Source organism: Schistocerca piceifrons, chromosome 3 (genome assembly GCF_021461385.2).
Source record: "Schistocerca piceifrons isolate TAMUIC-IGC-003096 chromosome 3, iqSchPice1.1, whole genome shotgun sequence".
NCBI classification, from domain to species: domain Eukaryota; kingdom Metazoa; phylum Arthropoda; class Insecta; order Orthoptera; family Acrididae; genus Schistocerca; species Schistocerca piceifrons.
This window is the reverse complement of record NC_060140.1, coordinates 850,656,092-850,675,628: the sequence shown is the minus strand read 5'-3', so window position 1 is coordinate 850,675,628 and position 19,537 is coordinate 850,656,092. Positions and strand designations below refer to the sequence as shown.

The window sequence follows — 19,537 nt, the reverse complement described above, 5'->3', positions numbered from 1 at the left end:
CTTCAGAAAAGACTTTTTTTCCTATTCTCAGCATCAATTTTTATATCCTCTCTATTTCAGCCATCATCAGTTAACTAGCCACCTACTAACCTTAGTATGTCATTTTCTTATCTGATTTCCTCATCATCTGATTTAATTCAACTAGAATCCATTTCCCTTGAATTACTTTCATTGATGTTCATCTCATAACCTCTTTTCAAGAGTGTCTATTCTGTTTAAATGGTCTTCCAACTCTTTTGCCATCTCTGACAGAACTACAATGTAAGTGGCAAACCATGAAGCCTTCTTCCTGAACTTTAATTCCCTTTCATGATTTCTCTTTGTTTTCCTTCATTTCTTGATCAGTGTACACATCGAATAACGTCAGTGACAGATTATAACACTGTCTCAGTCCCTTCTGAACCACTGATTTTTTCTGCCCTTTGGCTCTTATAACTGCAGCCTGCTTTCTGTATAAATTGTGGATAACATTTTGTTTCCTGCATCTCATCTCTGCTACCTGCATACTTTCAAAGAGTGTATTGCAGTCAACACTGTCAAAAGCTTTCTCTAAATCTACAAATCCTATAAATTTAGGGGTACCTTTCTTCAACTTCTCTTCTAAAATCAGTCATAGGGTTGGTCTGACTTGTGTGTGCTTAAATTTCCCCAGATCCCAAGCTGGTCTTCCCCAAGATTGGCTTCTTCCAATTTTTCAATTCTTCTGCAATTATTTAGAGCCAATATTTTGCAACTATGACTCATTAAACTGATGATTTTGAAATATTTACACCTGTTACCACCTGTCTTGTATAGAATTGCAATTATTACATTGTTCTTTATGTCTGTCTCAAATCTTGCATAGCATGTAGAATAGTTTTGTCATGGCTGGCTCAGGATCTCAATCATGCTGAGAGAATGTGATCTACTCCAGGTGCCTTCTTTCAACTTAGATCTTTAAGTGATCTGTTAAATTCTTCTCACAGGAGAGTGTTATCCCCCATCTCATGTTCATCTGCTTCTTCTTCTCTTTCTATAACAACCAATAGAGACAATAAATATTCATAAACTTTTCTTGCTGCCAAAATTAAGTGCTGAAAGGATGCCATTTCAAGACTGCTGATGACATGAAGAAGAAAACTTTCTAGATCTGCATAACTACGTGGAAACTTGTGGAGACAAGTGTGCAGGTAGCGAAGAGGACTACTCAGAAGGTTACAAGGGCTGAGCATCTCTAAAATGAATAAAAATGTTTGTTTATACTTTGCAAAATCTGGAAACTGAATAAAATTTGTAGCACACTTCTTACCAACTGCATCAGTACCCAGTGCCTTGAGGCAGCGTGTTTCTGCAACAGTCTCAAATGCAGGACCACCTTGTGCTGTGTATACTCCTTCTTTGATGATCTTAGTGATGCCCATCTCTTTGGCAATAGACATGACTTTTTTCCTTATTCCTCTGTCATAACATTTTACAGTGGCAGGGAACCGAGGTCCAAACCTGTTGGAACAAGGAGAATTAGTTTGTTGATTATTTTCATGTTCCATCTTCACAGTTTACAGCGGGTCATTATGTCTGAACACAAAATATGTTCCATGATACTACAACAAATCAATGTCAGTGAAATTGGCCAGTAATTATGTGCATCCAATTTTCTACCCTTTTTATAGATTGCTATGACCTGGGCCTTCTTCCAGTCCCGTGGAACTTTCCACTGTTCCAATGATCTCTAATAGATGATGGATAAGAATGGTTCTATATTTGTAGCATAATCAACATATAATCTTACGGGGATCCAGCCTGGGCCAGATGCCTTCTTGGCATCTAAGGATCTTAACTGTTTTACAATCCCAGATACACTAAACACTATGTCAGCCACCCTTGCATTTGTTCAATAATTGAGTTTTTGAAAGCTAGGTTTAGAATATCGGCCTTCTGTTTATCATCATCCATTATATTACCTGTACTGTCAGCAAGAGAAGGTATTGAATTATTTGTTGCGTTCATATATTTTACATACAACCAAAATTTTTTGTTTTTAGAGTCTGCAGATAAAATATTGCTTTAAAATTCGTTAAAAGAATGTCTCATTGACCTTTTGACAGCTGCTTTCATTCCACATAATTTCTGTTTGTCAGCAGGACAGTGACTACGTTTAAAATGACTGTGCAAAATTCTCTGCTTTCTCAGAGAACCATTCCTATCACCAAATGAACTTTATTATTTATAACTGTTACTCACTGCTCAGCTTAACATATTATTTTTACTGAGTCACAAATGAGGCTAATTCTGAAAAAGGCATACATATCAAAGACTCTTAGAATATCGATGATGCTAGCAAACCTGGCAGAGCCCGCACCCAAACCACTGTACCTCTCGTATTAACAACCACACTACAATGACCTGATGCTACTGTAACTGCAAAACCAGCTAGGCAGAGCTGTTGAGCTTCCTGCTTATAAGCTGCCCCATCTCCATGGCTTTTCATGTAACAAATCTGTGACAGAGCACCTATTATCAGTTTACTGTAAATTATTTAAATTAAGTGCCTTTCACATGAGTTATAAGTGGCTAATAAGAGAAAAGAAAAACAAGACTAATTTGTTGAATCTGTGCCAATAAGTACATCAGACTGATAGTTTTTAATATTGTTCACAGTTTCACAAATTGATCATATAAATAAACATACATAAATAATATTAATAGTAACTTCATACTTCTATAATGAAGTACTGTTTGAGAAAACTGCACAAGTATTCAGTCTAATCCTGATGAAATGTTTATAAATGTAAAACTGTGAACTTCAGATAACAAAAAACATGGTATTCTACGACTACAGTATCAATGAGTCACAGCTGGAATCTGTCAACTCGCACGAATAGTTTAGTGTAACAGTGAAACAGAACGATCACATAGGCTCAGCCACACATAAAATAGGTGGTAGACCTTGTTTTACTGGTAGAATACTGGGGAAATGCAATCAATCTACAAAGGAAATTGTGAACAAAACACTTGTGAGACCCATCCTAGAATATTGCTCCAGTATGCCAAACCCAAACCAAGTAGGACTAACAGCGAATGTTGAACATATACAATGGATGATACCATGAATGATCACAGGTTTATTTGACTCATGGGAGAGGGCTGCAAAGATGCTGATGGAAGAGAACTGACAGACTCTAGAAGATGGATGTAAACTATCCCAAAAAAGCCTACTTACAAAGTTTCAAGAACTGACTTTAAATGATGACTCTAGAAATATGCTACAACCCCCTACATATTGCTCCCATAATAATCATGAGAACAAGATTAGATTAATTACAGCATGCACAGAGGCATTTAAACAGTCTTTCTTCCTGCACTCCGTACGTCAACGGAATGGAAAAAGCCCTAATAACCAGTACAAAAGAATGTGCCCACTGTCCTGCATTCACAGTGGTTTTGCAGAATATAGATGTAGTAGATACAGGAATCATTTCACATATATGCATCCATTATAGGAAATTATCTATTAGTCAGCAAACATTGCTGCTGCTAGAATCAACCAAATGTTAACTACATCTCCTCTTTCTACTTGAGCATTCAAATAGGTGATATCTGACACTGTGCCTTTGTAGCTCATGTATGTAATTACAATCCTATTATTTATCACTTTTTCTATATGAATATGAACATGTGTTTTGAAAGTTGTTTCTACATTGACATGCTGTTGGGTGTCAACATGTTTCTTTCTGCTACTTGATTAGACACTAATTAATTGTGTGATTACAATATTTTGTGATTTTTTGGCAGCCTGGTATCATGTACTACAGCTCTGATTCAACAGATATCCAGCTACACGTTTATTTTTAGCATTTGATAAATTATTTTTCCTTATTAATTTTACAAGTGTTAGTGCACATTCTTATCTTTCATTGTGAATGTCTTTTAATATGATATGAGGGTAATATAGAACTCTGTTTGTGTGGCAGTTGGTCACACTGTTATGAAGAGAGCTTCACGCGCTGTGTGTAAACATGTGCATGCCATGCTGAGGCACTTAGTCTTGGCTTGGCAGCCGTTGAGAATGGAGTCCCATTGGATGTTACCGCTAAGTGCGAATTGCAAACATTTATTCAGTTTTTGAATGCAAAGGGCACTGCACCGATTGAAATCCACCACCAATTGACAGAAGTGTATGGTGAGTTGTGCATGGATGTTAAAAAGGTTCATAAGTGGTGTAGAGAGTTTGCAGCTGGTGGGACTGAAATTCACAACGAACAAAGGAGTGGTAGACCATCAATTTCGGAGGAGACAGCGTTGAAGGTTGAGCAAAGCATGCGTGAAGATCGGCGGATTGCCCTGGATGATCTCTGCACGTTGGTTCCTGAGGTTTCCTGAACCACCGCTCACAGAATTTTAGTGGAAAGCTTGAACTACCGGAAGGTGTGCGCAAGATGGGTGCCACACATGCTGATTGAGGACCACATGCAGCAGCGAGTTGATGCTTCCTGCACATTTCTTCACCTCCTTGCAGCCGAACAGGACAACTTTCTGGACTCAATTGTAGTGAGTGACAAAACCTGGGCATACCACTTTACATCTGAGACCAAGCAACAATCACACCAGTGGCAGCATCCTTCTTTGCCAAAGCCACGGAAATTCAAACAAACACAGTCTGCCAGTAAAGTCATGACAACCATTTTTTGAGATCGCAAAGGGGTATTGTAGGTCGAATTTATGCCCACTAGGACCATAATTAACACTGAAGGGTACTGTGAGACTCTGAAAAAATTCAAATGGGCAATTAGGAACTGGAGAAGAGGAATATTGAGCAAGGGCATAGACATTCTCCACGACAACGCTCACCCACACATCACTTGGCAAACCATTTCTCTCCAGCAACAGTTTCAGTGGAGCATAATCACCCACCAACTTGAATTGGCACCCAGTGACTATCACCTGTTCCCTAGGTTAAAAGAACATTTGGCTGGAAAGCGATTCAGCTCTGATGATGAGGTGAAAGAAGAGGATCATAACTTTCTGAACAGCATGGCGGCGAGCTGGTATGACATGGGCATACAAAAACTGCCACAGTGTCTACAAAAATGCATTAACAGAAATGTTTCTACAATGTAAACCATTGTAGAAATAAACAGGTCTATGTACTTATAAAAAAGTAGACCTTACTTTTGGGGTTACCCTCGTAGTTGTGTCATGGACCCATCCAGATGGCCATGCATGTTAACTTGCTGCTTCCAGGACTGGGGGAGGCACACTCAGCAGATTAACTAGGAGGGCCAGTATGCTGGTCAGCCTGGATGTGGCTTTTAGACAGTTTTCCACCCCGCAATAGATAAATACTGGGCTGGCTCCCAAGTCCCACCTGAGTTTCATGATTTGCAAACATTTCAAAAAGAGTCTCACCCTTTCACAAGTTAGAACTCTAGACACAGACAAATACGTTATACAAATTCTGTCCCAGGGAGAAGGAGCAGTTACAGGAAGGGTGGGGATAGGGAGAGCATCTGACTGCCCTCATACATGGATGTTATCAAATCAAGAATAACATGTCAAACCCATGAAGATACGGGGTAAGGGCAAGAAAAAGATGATGATGAAGGAGAAGAAAACTGTTGGGCAGCAAAGTCATTATCACCAGTAATTTTGTTTCTGCATTTTCTGAAACCTGATGTAGTTGCTTATTATGTAGCATGTCAATAACCAATATTTACGAAGTCCCCACATAATATTGTTTGTTGTATTTTGCCAGACTGCCCATATTAAGGATGGAAGCAACTGTCCACTTTTGAGCTTCTGCTTCCTGATGGATTTTCTGCTAGGTCACTGCTATAATTTAACCTGACACCTGCCTTCAACAGTCCCTGCTGTCTACAGTAAAGCTGAAGCCTTATTGTGTCTTAGCAGCCCATTACTAAGCCAGGCCAGGGTAAATAATAACTGTGATCCATCAAGTTTAATTCCCATTTATGCAATGAGTTTGTCATCTTACACAAAAGCATGCTACACAAATTATTTGTTGTGTGAACTCAAACACATCCTGCACAGGCCTGTTCAGGAAACTGCTGGCACCGGAGTGTAGACACTACAACATGGCAGTCATCCACAATAGTAAACAAATGAGAACCTGGACTGCCTGAGGGGTGAAGAGCAGAGTGGGGAAATAAGGCCTACATCCCTCACACAGGGCTAGTAACCTACACCCTCATGTTCCATGCTCCTTGCATGCTCCATGCTCCATGCCCCATGAAGAATTACATATGATCATAAGTACTGTCAGTCCATTCTGATACTGTGAGGGTCTTACTCAAACCCCACCATAGGCCAGAATTAGTCTCTTCACTTATTTCGAAATAAGAAGGAAAATAATGAGTAATGCACAACACAAAACAAAATAAAGTACACAAAGCATCTGGTAATGACTACAACACAGCTGTTTGCTGAGACTGACAGTATTGTAAATGTCAACATTATGAAAAGGATAGTTGCTACTCACTGCATAGTGGAGATCCTGAGTTGCAGATAGGCACAACAAAAAGACTGTCAAACAAATAAAATTTTGGCCAAAAAGCCCTTCATCAGACTTAGATAAAACACACACGCACATGACAACAGTCTCTGGCTGCTGAGGCCAGACTGCAAGTAGCACTGCATGATGAGAGAAGTGACCTGGGTGGTGGGGGTAAGGAGGAGGCTGAGATGGTGAGGGGAAGGGATAGCAGGGTAGGGGTAGGGGATGTTAAGTTGTGGTAGCCTACAGGGATGAGGTGGGGAGAGGGTAGTGCAGTTAGAAGCAGTTGGGAGGTTAGACAGAAGGCAGGGGTGGTAGGGCATAACAGCAGAGGAGAAAAGTAAAAAAACAGTGGGTGTGTTGGTAGAATAGAGTGCTGTGGAGTGCTGGAGTGGGGACAGGGAAGAGGACCTGTGGGTAAAGGACAATGACTAACAGCGGTTGAGACCAATAGGAGTACGGGAACATAGAATGTATTGCAGAGAAAGTTCTGACCCATTTAGTATTGTAAATGGGATAGCTCAGACCCAACCATTATTGGTATCTCATGCAACCATAGTTCAAAACACCGTACCTAAAATGGCCATGCTGAAGTATCTAGGTAATAACTGTTGCTTCCCAACACATTTATTACTTGATGAAATTTGTCATAAATAATACATACAGTTTTCAAATCAATAGTCCAGTTCATGGAATCAGTATTAGAAATAATAACAGTCTTCAAAATATTTGAAGTCACTTACTCTGTTTTAGTAGGGTGTGCATTATGCAGGAACATAAAATCCCAATCAAATCCTAGATATTTTATTTGTTTACCTTTTTAAAGCTGGCCCGATCAGCTGACGAGTCAATGACCCTTCTACTGTTAAAGCTAAAATTGATAAAATACATTGAGTCAGCACTTTCCACCTTTGGGAGGAGTCCGCTTACTCCGATAAATAGAGTTACTCCATGACATACAGTTGGCTATGGAAAAAATTTTGAGATTGGAAAGAGGACTCACAATAGAGTAGTGTTAATGTATGGACCTAAGGGACTTGAATGTGCATAACTGTCAATTGTTGAGCACAATTTTGTAAAAAAAAAAATAAACTAGTACAGAATTTTATAAAGAAAGAGGGAATATGTGGAAATTCTATAAAAGGTAATTCAATCAAACTAAATTATTTTCTGAATTGAATTTTGAGGAATTGTGGTATGGTTCTACAGGAATTTCAGACATTTCAATAATGTAGGAGAAGACAGATTGCTACATACCGTAAGGAAGAAACATCAAGTTGCAGACAGGCACAGTTAAAAGACACTTACATAGAGCGTTCAGCCACAGTTTTCATCAGTAAAAGAGAGGCATTCTGCCTCAAGAAGCTGGAGTTGGCGGTTGTGTGTGTGTGAGGTGTGCTTGCTTGTGTTTGTAAATGGAATGTGTCTCTCTTTGACCATGAAATCTGTGGCCGGAAACTTATTTGAGTGTCTTTTAATTCTGCAACTTGATGTGTCTTGTTTATGGTAAGTAGCAATCTGTCTTTTTCAACAATACCAGAGAAGGAAAGTTGCTACTCACTATATAGCGGAGATGCTGAGTAGTGATAGGCACAATAAAAAGATTCACACAATTAAAGCTTTCGGCCATTAAGGCCTTTGTCAGCAGTAGACACACATACACACACGCACACACACACACACACACACACACACTCACACACACTCACATAAACGCAACTTGCACACACATCTGCAGTCTCAAAGAGCTGAGACCACACTGCAAACAGCAGCACCAGTGCATGATGGGAGTGGCGACTGAGTGGGGGTAAGGAGTAGGCTGGGGCGGGGAGGGGGAGGGATAGTATGGTGGGAGTGGTGGACAGTCAAGTGTTGCAGTTTAGACGGAGGGCAGGAGAGAAGGTAAGTAGGTGGGAGGGGTAAGTAGTGGAAAGGAGAGAAAATAAAAGACTGGGTGTGGCGGTGAAATGACGGCTGTGTAGTGCTGGAATGGGAACAAGGAGGGGGATGAATGGGTGAGGACAGTGACTAACAAAGGTTGAGGCCAGGAGGGTTACAGGAACATAGGACGCATTGCATGGATAGTTCCCACTGCCGCAATTCAGAAAAGCTGGTGTTGATGGGAAGGATCCATATGGCACAGGCTGTGAAGCAGTCATTAAGATGAGGGATATCATGTTTGGCAGCATGTTCAGCAACAGAGTGGTCCACTTGTTTCTTGGCCACAGTTTGTTGGTGGCTGTTCATGTGGACAGACAACTTGTTGGTTGTCATGCCTACATAGAATGCAGCACAGAGGTTGCAGCTTAGCTTGTAAATCACATGACTGGTTTCACAGGTAGCCCTGCCTTTGATGGGATAGGTGATGTTAGTGACCGGACTGGAATAGGTGGTGGTAGGAGGATGTGTGGGACAGGTCTTGCATCTAGGTCTATTACAGGAGTATGAGCCATGAGGTAAGGGATTGGGAGGAGGGGTTGTGTAAGGATGGACAAGTACATAGCGTAGGTTCAGTGGACGGCGGAATCCGACGGTAGGAGGGGTGGGAAGGATAGTGGGCAGGACATTTCTCATTTCAGGGCATAACGAGAGGTAATCAGAACCCTGGCAGAGAATGTAATTCAGTTGCTCCAGTCCCAGATGATAATGAGTTACGAGGGGAATACTCCTCTGTGGCTGGACTGTTGGACTTTGGGAGGTGGTGGGAGACTGGAAAGATAAGGCACGTGAGATTTGTTTTTGTACAAGGGTGGGAGGATATTTATGGTCAGTGAAGGCTTCAGTGAGACCCTCGATATATTTTGAGAGGGACTGCTCGTCACTGCAGATGTGACGACCACGGGTGGCTAGGTTGTACAGAAGGGACTTCTTGGTATGGAATGGGTGGCAGCTGTCGAAGTAATGGGTGGCAGCTGTCGAAGTGGAGGTATTGCTGGTGGTTAGTAGGTTTGATATGGACGGAGGTACTGATGTAGCCATCTCTGAGGTGAAGGTCAACATCTAGGAAGGTGGCTTGTTGTGTTGAGCAGGACCAGGTGAAGCAAATGGGAGAGAAGTTGTTGAGGTTCTGGAGGAATGTGAATAAGGTGTCCTCACCTTCAATCCAGATAGCAAAGATGTCATCAATGAATCTGAACCAGGTGAGGGGTTTAGGATTCTGGGTTTTTAGGAAGGATTCCTCTAGATGGCCCATGAATAGGTTAGCATAGGATGGTGCCATGCGGGTGCCCATAGCCATACCGCGGATTTGTTTGTAGGTAATGCCTTCAAAGGAGAAGTAATTGTGGGTGAGGATATAGTTGATCATGGAGGCTAGGAAGGAGGTTGTTGGCTTGGAATCCGTAGGGCATCTGGAAAGGTAGTGTTTGACTGCAGTAAGGCCATGGGCATTAGGAATGTTGCAGAGAGATGGACTCTGGGGAGAGGTTCTGGGATGGGCCTAAGGATTTGAGTAGTGACTGGAGATCCTGCTGGATTACTGGAAAGGGATCACTGTGGCATGGTTTGTAGGTGGAAGTGTCTGACAGCTGATGGAGTCCTTCTGCCACATAATCCTTGCGGTTAAAAACAACGGTGGTGGAGCCTTTGTCAGCAAGTAGGATTATAAGGTCAGGATCAGTTTTTAGATGGTGGACTGTGGTTCTTTCTGTGGATGTAAGGTTAGTTTGCATGTTGAGGGATTTGGGGAATGATGTTGAGGCAAGGTTGGATTTGGGGAATGATGTTGAGGCAAGGTTGGATTTGGGGAATGATGTTGAGGCAAGGTTCGAGGTTAAGAAATTCTGGAGAGTTAACAGGGGGTGGTTTGGAGGCAATGGGGGTGGATCACAGTTGGATGGAGGAGTGAACTGAGTTAGGAAAGGTTCAATATTGGTCTTTGGTTGAGTCTGATTAGTTGGGTTGGTAGCAAAAAAGTGTTTCCACTGTAGGGTCCCAGAGAAGAAGAGAAGGTCTAACTAGTCCAGCATGGTTGAATTTGGGAATGTGGCAAAAGGTGAGGTCTTTGGAAAGGACTGATATTTCTGTGGGACTAAGGCTTCTGGGGAAAAGGTTCATAACTGTGTTGCAGGTCTGTTTAGGTTCTGGGTTCTATATGGTAGTGGGAGGGAGTTTTGGAGGGTGGGGTAAATGTAGTAGGTCTGCGAGACAGGGTTTGTCAGCTATGAGGGGGCATGGGGGAGGTTTGGAGGTGGTTGTAGAAGTGGTGGACAGTGGTACTCCGAGGTGGCAGTATGAAGTGAGTAGAATGGAGAGCTTTTTGAGGTGGTGTTGCATGTTACTCAAGTTCCTGCAGGGATTGTTGATTTTCCTACCTGGATTTTCCATTGTTTAATTTCAGACATTTGGTGAATGATGTTTGCTGGTGGATATGCAAGCACAGTCAGGAGAATTTAGAAGCATTTCCTGTTATAATAGAAATCTGTGAATGGCAACACATCATAAAATGAAATGTGGACTCAGTCATACAGAATCTGTATCCAAGGATCCTACACAAGTTCCTATTTATGAACAATAACAGTTTTACAGGTGAACAGAGGATTTTGGCAGTTGATTTTGCTGTACAAGATTTCATCACTACAGATTTAACATTCTTTCTAGGTTAAAATGTTACTGCGAGACATTTTTTGATGAAGACTGAATGATATGAGCTCACATTTTATAAGACTGTTGAGGTACAAAAATAACAGTAATTTGTGCTCTAGTAATTGAGATTTTCAAGCATTAGCAATAGAGTTTTTGCTTATTTGTTACACAAACTTTCTCAGCGTAGAGTAGTAGACACAGATTCAGACATTGGTGCATCCCTATTAGCTTCATGCTATAATTACTTCAAGTTAAATTGTTTTCTTGTCATGATTAATCACACCTTCGGTGCAATATATCTGCACATACATACAACAATATATACAAATATGATAAGAGCTATACTGTAGGAACACACACTAACAATAAAGTGCCTGAAGTCATAAAGAGTTTAGCTACTAATATAGTTCATTTTAAGAGGAGTCTAAGGGATTTATTGGTGGCCAACTCCTCCTACGCCATGACAAATTTCTTAGTAGAACCAAATGACGTGTATAATCTGAAATAAGGTGAGTGTTATGTAAAATCTGATATCTGCCCATCTTCAGTGCAGTAATGTGATCAATGCAAACAAGTGTTGAAAACCTGAGAGAGAGAGCACTTTATACTTCTGAGGAAGGGCTTTATCCAAAAGCTGAGATATTTCTAACATTGTTGCTGTCTGCAGCTCAAAACTTTCTTTATGGGGTAAGTAGCAATCTGTCTTTTTCATATTGCTGAAAATTTAAAGAAAATTTTCTTGGAAATTAATTACTCGATCTCTGTAAATGGACTGTCACTGAACTTACCGGTAAACAAAGCACAGTACATACATAAATACAGTCATTAATTAAGAATACAATATTTCATAATGATTTGGAATGTGCCTTTAAACAAATTTTTTTTTACTACTTCATATCAAAAAAATCATCTAGTGAGTAGAAGGAGCTGTCATTCAGAAATTCTTTTAATTTGTTTTTTAGTGTAGGTTGGCTTTCGGTCAGACTTTTAATGTTTTTTGGCAAATGAGCAAAGATTTTTGTGACAGCAAATTCACCCCTTTCTGTACCAAAGTCAGATTTAACCCAGAATAGTGAAGATAATCCTTTCTTCTAGTGTTGTAGCTATGCACTTTGCTATTGTTTTTGAATTGGGGTGGATTATTAATAACAAATTTTATAAGTGAAAATATGTATTGCAAAGGTACTGTGAATATTCTGAGTTCCTTAAATAAGTGTCTGCAAGGTGATCTTGGATGGGCTCCAGCTATTATTCTGATTACACACTTTTGTGCAATGAATACTTTTTTTCTAAATGATGAATTACCCCAAGGTGTACATTAAGTGTGGGAACACTTTCAATTATTTATTGCACAAGAACTAAACATTGTACAGATGTGATACACATAGCATTTTGAAGAGAAACTCTAAGAGTTATTTTTACAAGCATTTGATATGCGAATCATGAGTGACCCAGCAGACGTCAACAAGGTAACTGAATTTTTGCCATACTCATCACAGCATGGCATCATCGACTGTGGCAGTCGCTTCCTGTGTTCTCTCTTGGAGCACTGCTACATCATGTGGTAGAGGCAGTACATACACCAGATCTTTAATGTGTCCCCACAGAAAAAAGTTATACAGAGTGACATCTAATGATCAGGGAGGCTATTTCATGAAACAGTTGTCCTGTTCTGTAGCATGGCTGCCCTGTTTGTGACTAGCGCTGACTATTGGCAAATTACCAAACTACACTGTGGCAGTATGCATGAAACAAATTTTCAGGGTTTCTCTTCAAAATGACATATGTATGATATCTGTACAATGTTTGGTTCTTGTGCAATAAATAATTGAAAGTGTTCCTGGACTTTATGTACACCCTGTATTATTTTCTTAATTTTAGTGGGAGAGGTGGGCTGAATTTCAATTTTATCAAATTGCATAGGTATTGCCTCTTCCATACACTGCCTTCCATTTTCTAGTGAACAGCTGGATCCTATTTTCTTTACAGCACTTAAAAATTATTATTAAAAATGTTTTCTACTTCTGACTTCTTGTTATCAAACTTTCCATTGAGTTTCATATAAATACAGTCTTCCCGTGCTCTTGGTTGCCCTGTTCTGTTCTGATCAAGGTCTGACCATGCTTATATAAATAATTTAAGATGGTAAACCAATGAATGAAACAAGGTATTCTAAATTCTTATGTCCTTATACTGAAAAAACTGCACTGGAAGCCATATGCTACATATCTTCTAAAATGTCTAAGCTCTGCAACTTCTGTGTTATCAACAACAGATGATTTTGGAGCTGAAAATGTCAAAATTTGACTTACTTTTTGTACTTTTATTCAGCAATGGGTTACTACATCATATTCTGGGGCAACTTATCACTGAAGAAGAAAGTATTCTTTTAAGTGATGCATGGCTGCAATGGAATAACAATCATATACACCTCAGTGTGTTGTATGTATTTGCACTTTCTGACAATTTATATCACTTAAATTAGACTTTTCCACATCCACAAGCCTCATTTGACTTAGGATCCATGGAATGAATATTATCACATGTTTTTGTAAATATGTGTTATGTGTATCTGTTTTATGATATGTTCTACATCCTGTAGGAGCACCTTACTCTGGATTTATGGAACCAAAGGTAAATCTAATCTAACCTAAATGTTTCTCCTTCTAGTATTATATCTATGAATGTTACTGTGGTTTTTAAATTCAGTCTGATTCTTGAGACCAGACTTCATAAGGGAATAAATATAGGCCTACTAAAACCCTGTAGCCAACACGCCCAATTGTTTAAAGAGCTATCTACAATAGACTCTGAAATGGACATAATACATTATCATCATTAGACGCTTCTATGCAAAAATACTTCCTCTCTCAGTGATGGTTTGCCCCAGAAATAATTTAATAACACATTTCTGGAAAAGCATTGTCATATAGCTGAAATATTTCTAACATTGTTGCTGTCTGCTACTGAATGCCTCCTCTTTATGGTGAGCTGCAGTCTATCTTTAGTATATTGTTGTTATTCCATCCAGGACTTTCCATTGTTTTATTTGAATTTTCAAGTGTTGAAGTTTCTTCTTTGTAATACTTACACCATCAGCAAAAATAACTATTTCTGCTTTTTGGATATATGATGACTGACAGCTATAGCTTGCATAAAAAGTTCACTTCAACAAACAGTTATAGTTTTCAAACAATGTTCCTTTTTTTACAGAGTTTGAGCTCTTTTTTATTTTTTATACTGTAATTTGCATTAAGTTATTTGTAAGGACACACTAAACTCATCTTTAAGACTTCCATTCATCTTCATTTTTCTGGGACCTGTTATCTGCTTTCTACAATCTGGGAACTGTTTCTAGAAATGTTTCCTAGTGTGCCAAAACAGTAAAATGTCCAAGATGGTCATCTTATCAAGGATGCATGTTTGTTCTTTACTTTTTAACTAATCATTTGAACTAAAAGGATGTTTTCTTTGAGAACATTAGACGCATTTTCCTTCCATTGTTTCAGTTACTGTGTGAACTGAGAAATGTTGCATAACATTTCTTTCTCTCAAGAAACTGAGTTGTGTTGAGCTTCAACTGCAACACATAATATTGATTTCTGCCAGGAACTTGTAATTGGTGTGATCCAGTTAACAATGTGATGTGTTTGAACTTGGATATTCAATTGCTGCACCAGCATTGCTTTTTGTGCACATTGTTTCATATGCTACACCGTAATACACAGTTGATACCAGTGCTTGCAGCAGCTATCAATATGATAAATGGTTTTGTTTTCAAGGAGAAATGCAAGTTCAAAATAAGTTTGTGCGAAATTTCTCAATCATAAAAGACAAGGTAAGAATGTTAACTGCACAGTTCGTGGTACAGAATTGGATAGGCAGGATAAATTGGTATTTTAACTCATGTAATGAAACAATCATATGGCATTATTTAGTGAGAGACCCCGTATATTTCGCTGCCTGGTGCACACCTTTCTATAGGACATATCTTCAGTGACCTGCACATTGATGATGATGAGATGAAACGATAATACAAACACCCAGCCCCGAAGCAAAGAAAATCTCCAATCTGGCTGGGAATTGAACCTGGGACCCCGTGATCAAGAGGCAATGACACAAGCCACTAGACCATGTGAAGTAAACAAACATAAGTCTGGCTACATTTGCATATCACATTGTGATGCACAGCCAGTATTTTATGCTGACTGATTGTGCCATCAGTACAGTTGAAATGCCATTCAAACAAAACTTTTTTCATTCGCAGTTCAAAATGAAAACAGTTAAGAACTGCCTCTCTCGTGCTTTACCTCTCCTAAAGCCAAACTGATCATCACCTAAGAGATCCTTAACTTTGCTTTCCATTCTAATTTTTTTTCTATTTTCCTCTATATTATTCTTGTCAGCAATTTGGATACACGAGTTGTTAATAGATTTCTTATCTGCCCTTGCACTCCTCAGAACTGTGTGAACCACATTTTTATGGAAGTTTGTTGGTATGTTTCCAGTCTAATGGATTTTTAAATACCAACTTGGATAGTCATTTGGATACCATTACCCCCAATAATTTTAGAAATTTCACAGGAGCGTTATCTATGCCTTCCAAGTTCCCTATGTCTGCATATCACATTCCATTTCTTTTTCTATTGTATCAGCAAACCGTATTCTTTCCACTTATCCTCACTCTTCTCTGTGTGTAACACTGGAATTACTCTTGCAATATTAATGTTAATATCTTTGCTTTTAATTCTGCTGGAAGTTGATTTGACTTTTCTATAAGCTGATCAGTCCTTACAATGACCATTCATTTTTCAATTTGTTTACATTTTTCCTGCATCCATTTCACCTTATCTTCCGTGTTCTTCCTATTTATTTCATTCCTAAATGACTAATATTGCCATATTCCTATCTATTCCTGAACATTTTTGTACTTCCTTCTTTTGTCAGTCAGCTGAAGTATTTCTTCTGTTACCCAATGTTTCTTCGCAGTTACCTTGTCTGTCTAATCTTTGTGACTGCCCTTTTTAGAGATGTTCCTTCCTCTTCAACTAAAGTAACTACTCTTCAGTTCAAAATCTGCATCTGGCCCTGGGAACAACTTACAGCCCAAAATCTGGTTTCATAATTTTATCTGTGATGTAATCCAGCTAGTATCTTCCCATGTCTCCTGGCCTTTTCCAAGCATATGTCCTCCCTTTCTGATTTCTGACTACTGTATTTGCTATTAAAAGCTGAAGTTTATTGCAGATGCCTGTTAGTCTTTCTCCTCTCTCATTCCTACTACTGCGAACCTAGTCTCACATGACACTGTCATCAGTTCCTTCTACTAGCACAGAATTCCAATCCCCATTGTTTATTAGGTTTGCCATTTCCCTGTACACATTGAGCTATCTGTCCAATGCCCTCATACTTTCTGTCTTCATCTTCTGCTTGTGACATCAGCACATATATGCTTGAATTATTGTTGTTGGAGTTGGTTTGCTGTTGATTCTGATGAGAACTGCAATATCACAAAATTATTCAAAGTAACTGACCTTGCTATTCATAATGGGTCTTACACCTGTTAAATCATTTTCTGCTCTGGTTGATATTACTCTATATTTGTCTGACCAGAAATCCTTATCTTCTTTCCATTTTACATCACTCATTCCCATTACATCTAGACTGAACCTCTGCATCTCACTTTTCAGATTTTCTAGCTCCCCAACCACATTCAGACTCTGACCCATAGGATGTTGTCGTGTCATTGGTTATTCAAACTTTTTCTCATGATCACATCTCCTTTGACAGTCTCCACATGGAGATCTGAATGGGGGACAAATCCAAAATCTATTGCAAATGGAACAATCATCACGTCACTTTTTCTACTACATGCCACATATCCTGTGGATATACATTAATTCTCTTTAATGCCATGATATCCAGTGACTTCTGCACTCTGCAATCATTGCACACACATATTTAAGGGCTCTATCCCATCCCAAGGTGCCCTGAAACTCTGTCTGCTCTTCAGCCCTCTTTGTCAAGACCATTACCATAATGAGGGTGACTTCATATACCAGAAATCTTTGGCTGCCACCTCTGATGATTTTTATTCAAAATTTGTCCTTTAACTAAGGTTTAACCCTCACACACATGTCACATACACTGCATTCCATCTCTCACTTCCCTTCTTTTTGTCCATCTTCTCATCCTCCTCTCTCTACCCATCTCCTTCTCCCCTCTCTGTGTCCATCTACTCCCACTCTTTCTAACCATCTCACCTCTCTCTCTCTCTCTCTCTCTCTCTCTCTCTCTCTCTCTCTGTATGCCTCACACCTCCCTCCCCTCTGTCCATTTCCTCCACTTCCATATTCTATCCAGCTCCTCCTCTTCCTTCTTTAAGTACAACTCCTCTCCTTCCATTTTCTCCATCCATCTTCTGCTCCACCTCATCTCTGTCTCTCCATCTCCTCCTCAACTCTATCTGTCCCTCTCCTCCCACTTTCTCTATTTCTGTCTCCTCTCCTCCCCCTCGCTTCTCTCTCTCTGTCCATTTCCTATGTTGCCCCATCCCCATCAGAATGGGAACCTGAGTTCTGTTGCTAGTTTTTCCTCTGCATTTGCAGAAACAAGCAGAACACTATTTCATTCATCAATTCACTTATGCATGAGACAATATATTTGTGGGTCATTCCCTAATCATTGCCACAAATGGCCTCTCTGGCCAGGATGCAGCAATCCACACTTGATAACTTGCCTGCTCACAGTGAAATGGTGTCTTGGAAAACTGAGGTAAATGAACATACAACGGAAAGTTTCATGATGGCCTTACAGGAAGCTGACTGGAGGGATGTGTATAATGTGACAGAAATCAATAACTAAGCAACACAAGAACATGTTTATAGACGGAGTGCAAATTCCTCTCTATAGTGACTAAAAGCTTTATAAACATTTATTAATATAAATTAAGGTTTCAGATAGCAAGAAAGTGCACAAAAAGACATTCTTAAAGAGAGAAATCATCAAATATTATAAAGAGTATATGGAAAACAAAACATTATCTTACCTTTCATCATTCGGCCCAATGAGAGGGTTTTTTCCAGAAAATCCAAGCAAGTTGATGTGGTCCTTAATGATCATAAGGTCACCAACATCCAGATGCTCACTTATCCCACCAGCTGCATTTGTAACAATCAGATGAGTAATGCCACACAACTTCATGACCCTCACTGGCATAGCACACTTTAAAATAACAGAAAAGCACCCACTTTACTAACTGACCTCAGGCCACCCTCCATTGCACACATTCACTGAAATTTAGTTATGTGGTATGACATTTTCTGTAAAAACAATCAACAAAGGGTTCCAAAATTGTGAGAAGACTTACTGCATGAGAATGCCAAAATTTTAACCCTCTACATTGAAAAAATATCTCAAGCTATACATCACTGGAAATCCAAAAGCCTTTCTTTTATATGAACTAGTCCTTTTCTTTTCTAAATGAATTTTTGCACCAGTGGACAAAAATATATTACCACAACACTTTGGCATTCAGAACACCAAGATTCTGTAAACAATGTCTCATTTCATCCAATTTTAGTAGATATGACAATATGTACTGTACATTCATTCAATCACACATTGTGTTGCCTAAATTCCATCATGTATGAAAACCTTTAGGAATTTGGAATGAGACAAGTTACACTTTAATGGGCAAAAGTGGATGGAGGGAGGAGGGATAGGGAAACAGGGGCCTAGAGGCCTTAATGGTGTTTCACCCATCTCCAAAGCTCACATGTCAGTCCTTGGCTTCAGGGGTATCAGGATAGGATTGAGATAGTAGTTAGTGTCAGAGATGACAGGGTTTGGGCTTGGATAATCTGGTCATTCCTGGATGTCTCAGCACTTCAGCACAGTGCACCAGGCATGGTTGTAAGTGAAACACCACCTGATCTGTTCCCTGGTTACCTAGGAATGTAGGATTCTGGGCAAGTATATGGCTTGAGTATCCACTTATGGTTCTTCAGTCCAGTGGTGGATATTGTGATGAAGAAAGCTGGGATATTTTTTACTTACCCTCTTGCTTTGCCATCTTTCACTATTAACTAATTACCATTAACATATGTGAACATAATTTGTATTTTCATAAAAGAGAAAGGTTGGCCCTCAGTTTTAAAGAATATAACACCAGATCTAATTTTGTGCCTAGTTATATGTATGTATTTGATTTTCTAATTTATTTGGACTATTACCGGTTAGTATCTTTTGTAACTTAAATTCTACTGTTGACTTATAAACAAATATAAATTCTGTACTAATTATAACTTGGTAGACAAAATGCTAGTAATCTTAAAGTATCTATTTGGCTCTATTCAAAAACATGTTAGCAAAGCCAGCCCTTAACTAATTCCAAAGTAATTAACAGTTTTGTAAAAAGTATTGTTTGCATAACTATATTTGTTGATTTCAAGATTTAAACAA

The 19,537-nt window shown here is 39.3% G+C and overlaps 1 protein-coding gene across 1 annotated transcript in view; it reads right to left on the bottom strand.

Moving 5' to 3' along the window:
- The window catches only part of LOC124789703 (purine nucleoside phosphorylase-like), an 82,497-nt gene that overhangs the window by 3,784 nt on the left and 59,176 nt on the right, over window positions 1-19,537 (bottom strand). Inside the window, exons 4-5 of the mRNA XM_047257155.1 lie at window positions 18,123-18,298; window positions 1,289-1,479 (exon numbers count right to left, since the gene is read on the bottom strand). Of these exons, the coding sequence (XP_047113111.1) occupies window positions 1,289-1,479; window positions 18,123-18,298 (367 nt within the window). The remainder of the gene's footprint in view (window positions 1-1,288; window positions 1,480-18,122; window positions 18,299-19,537) is intronic.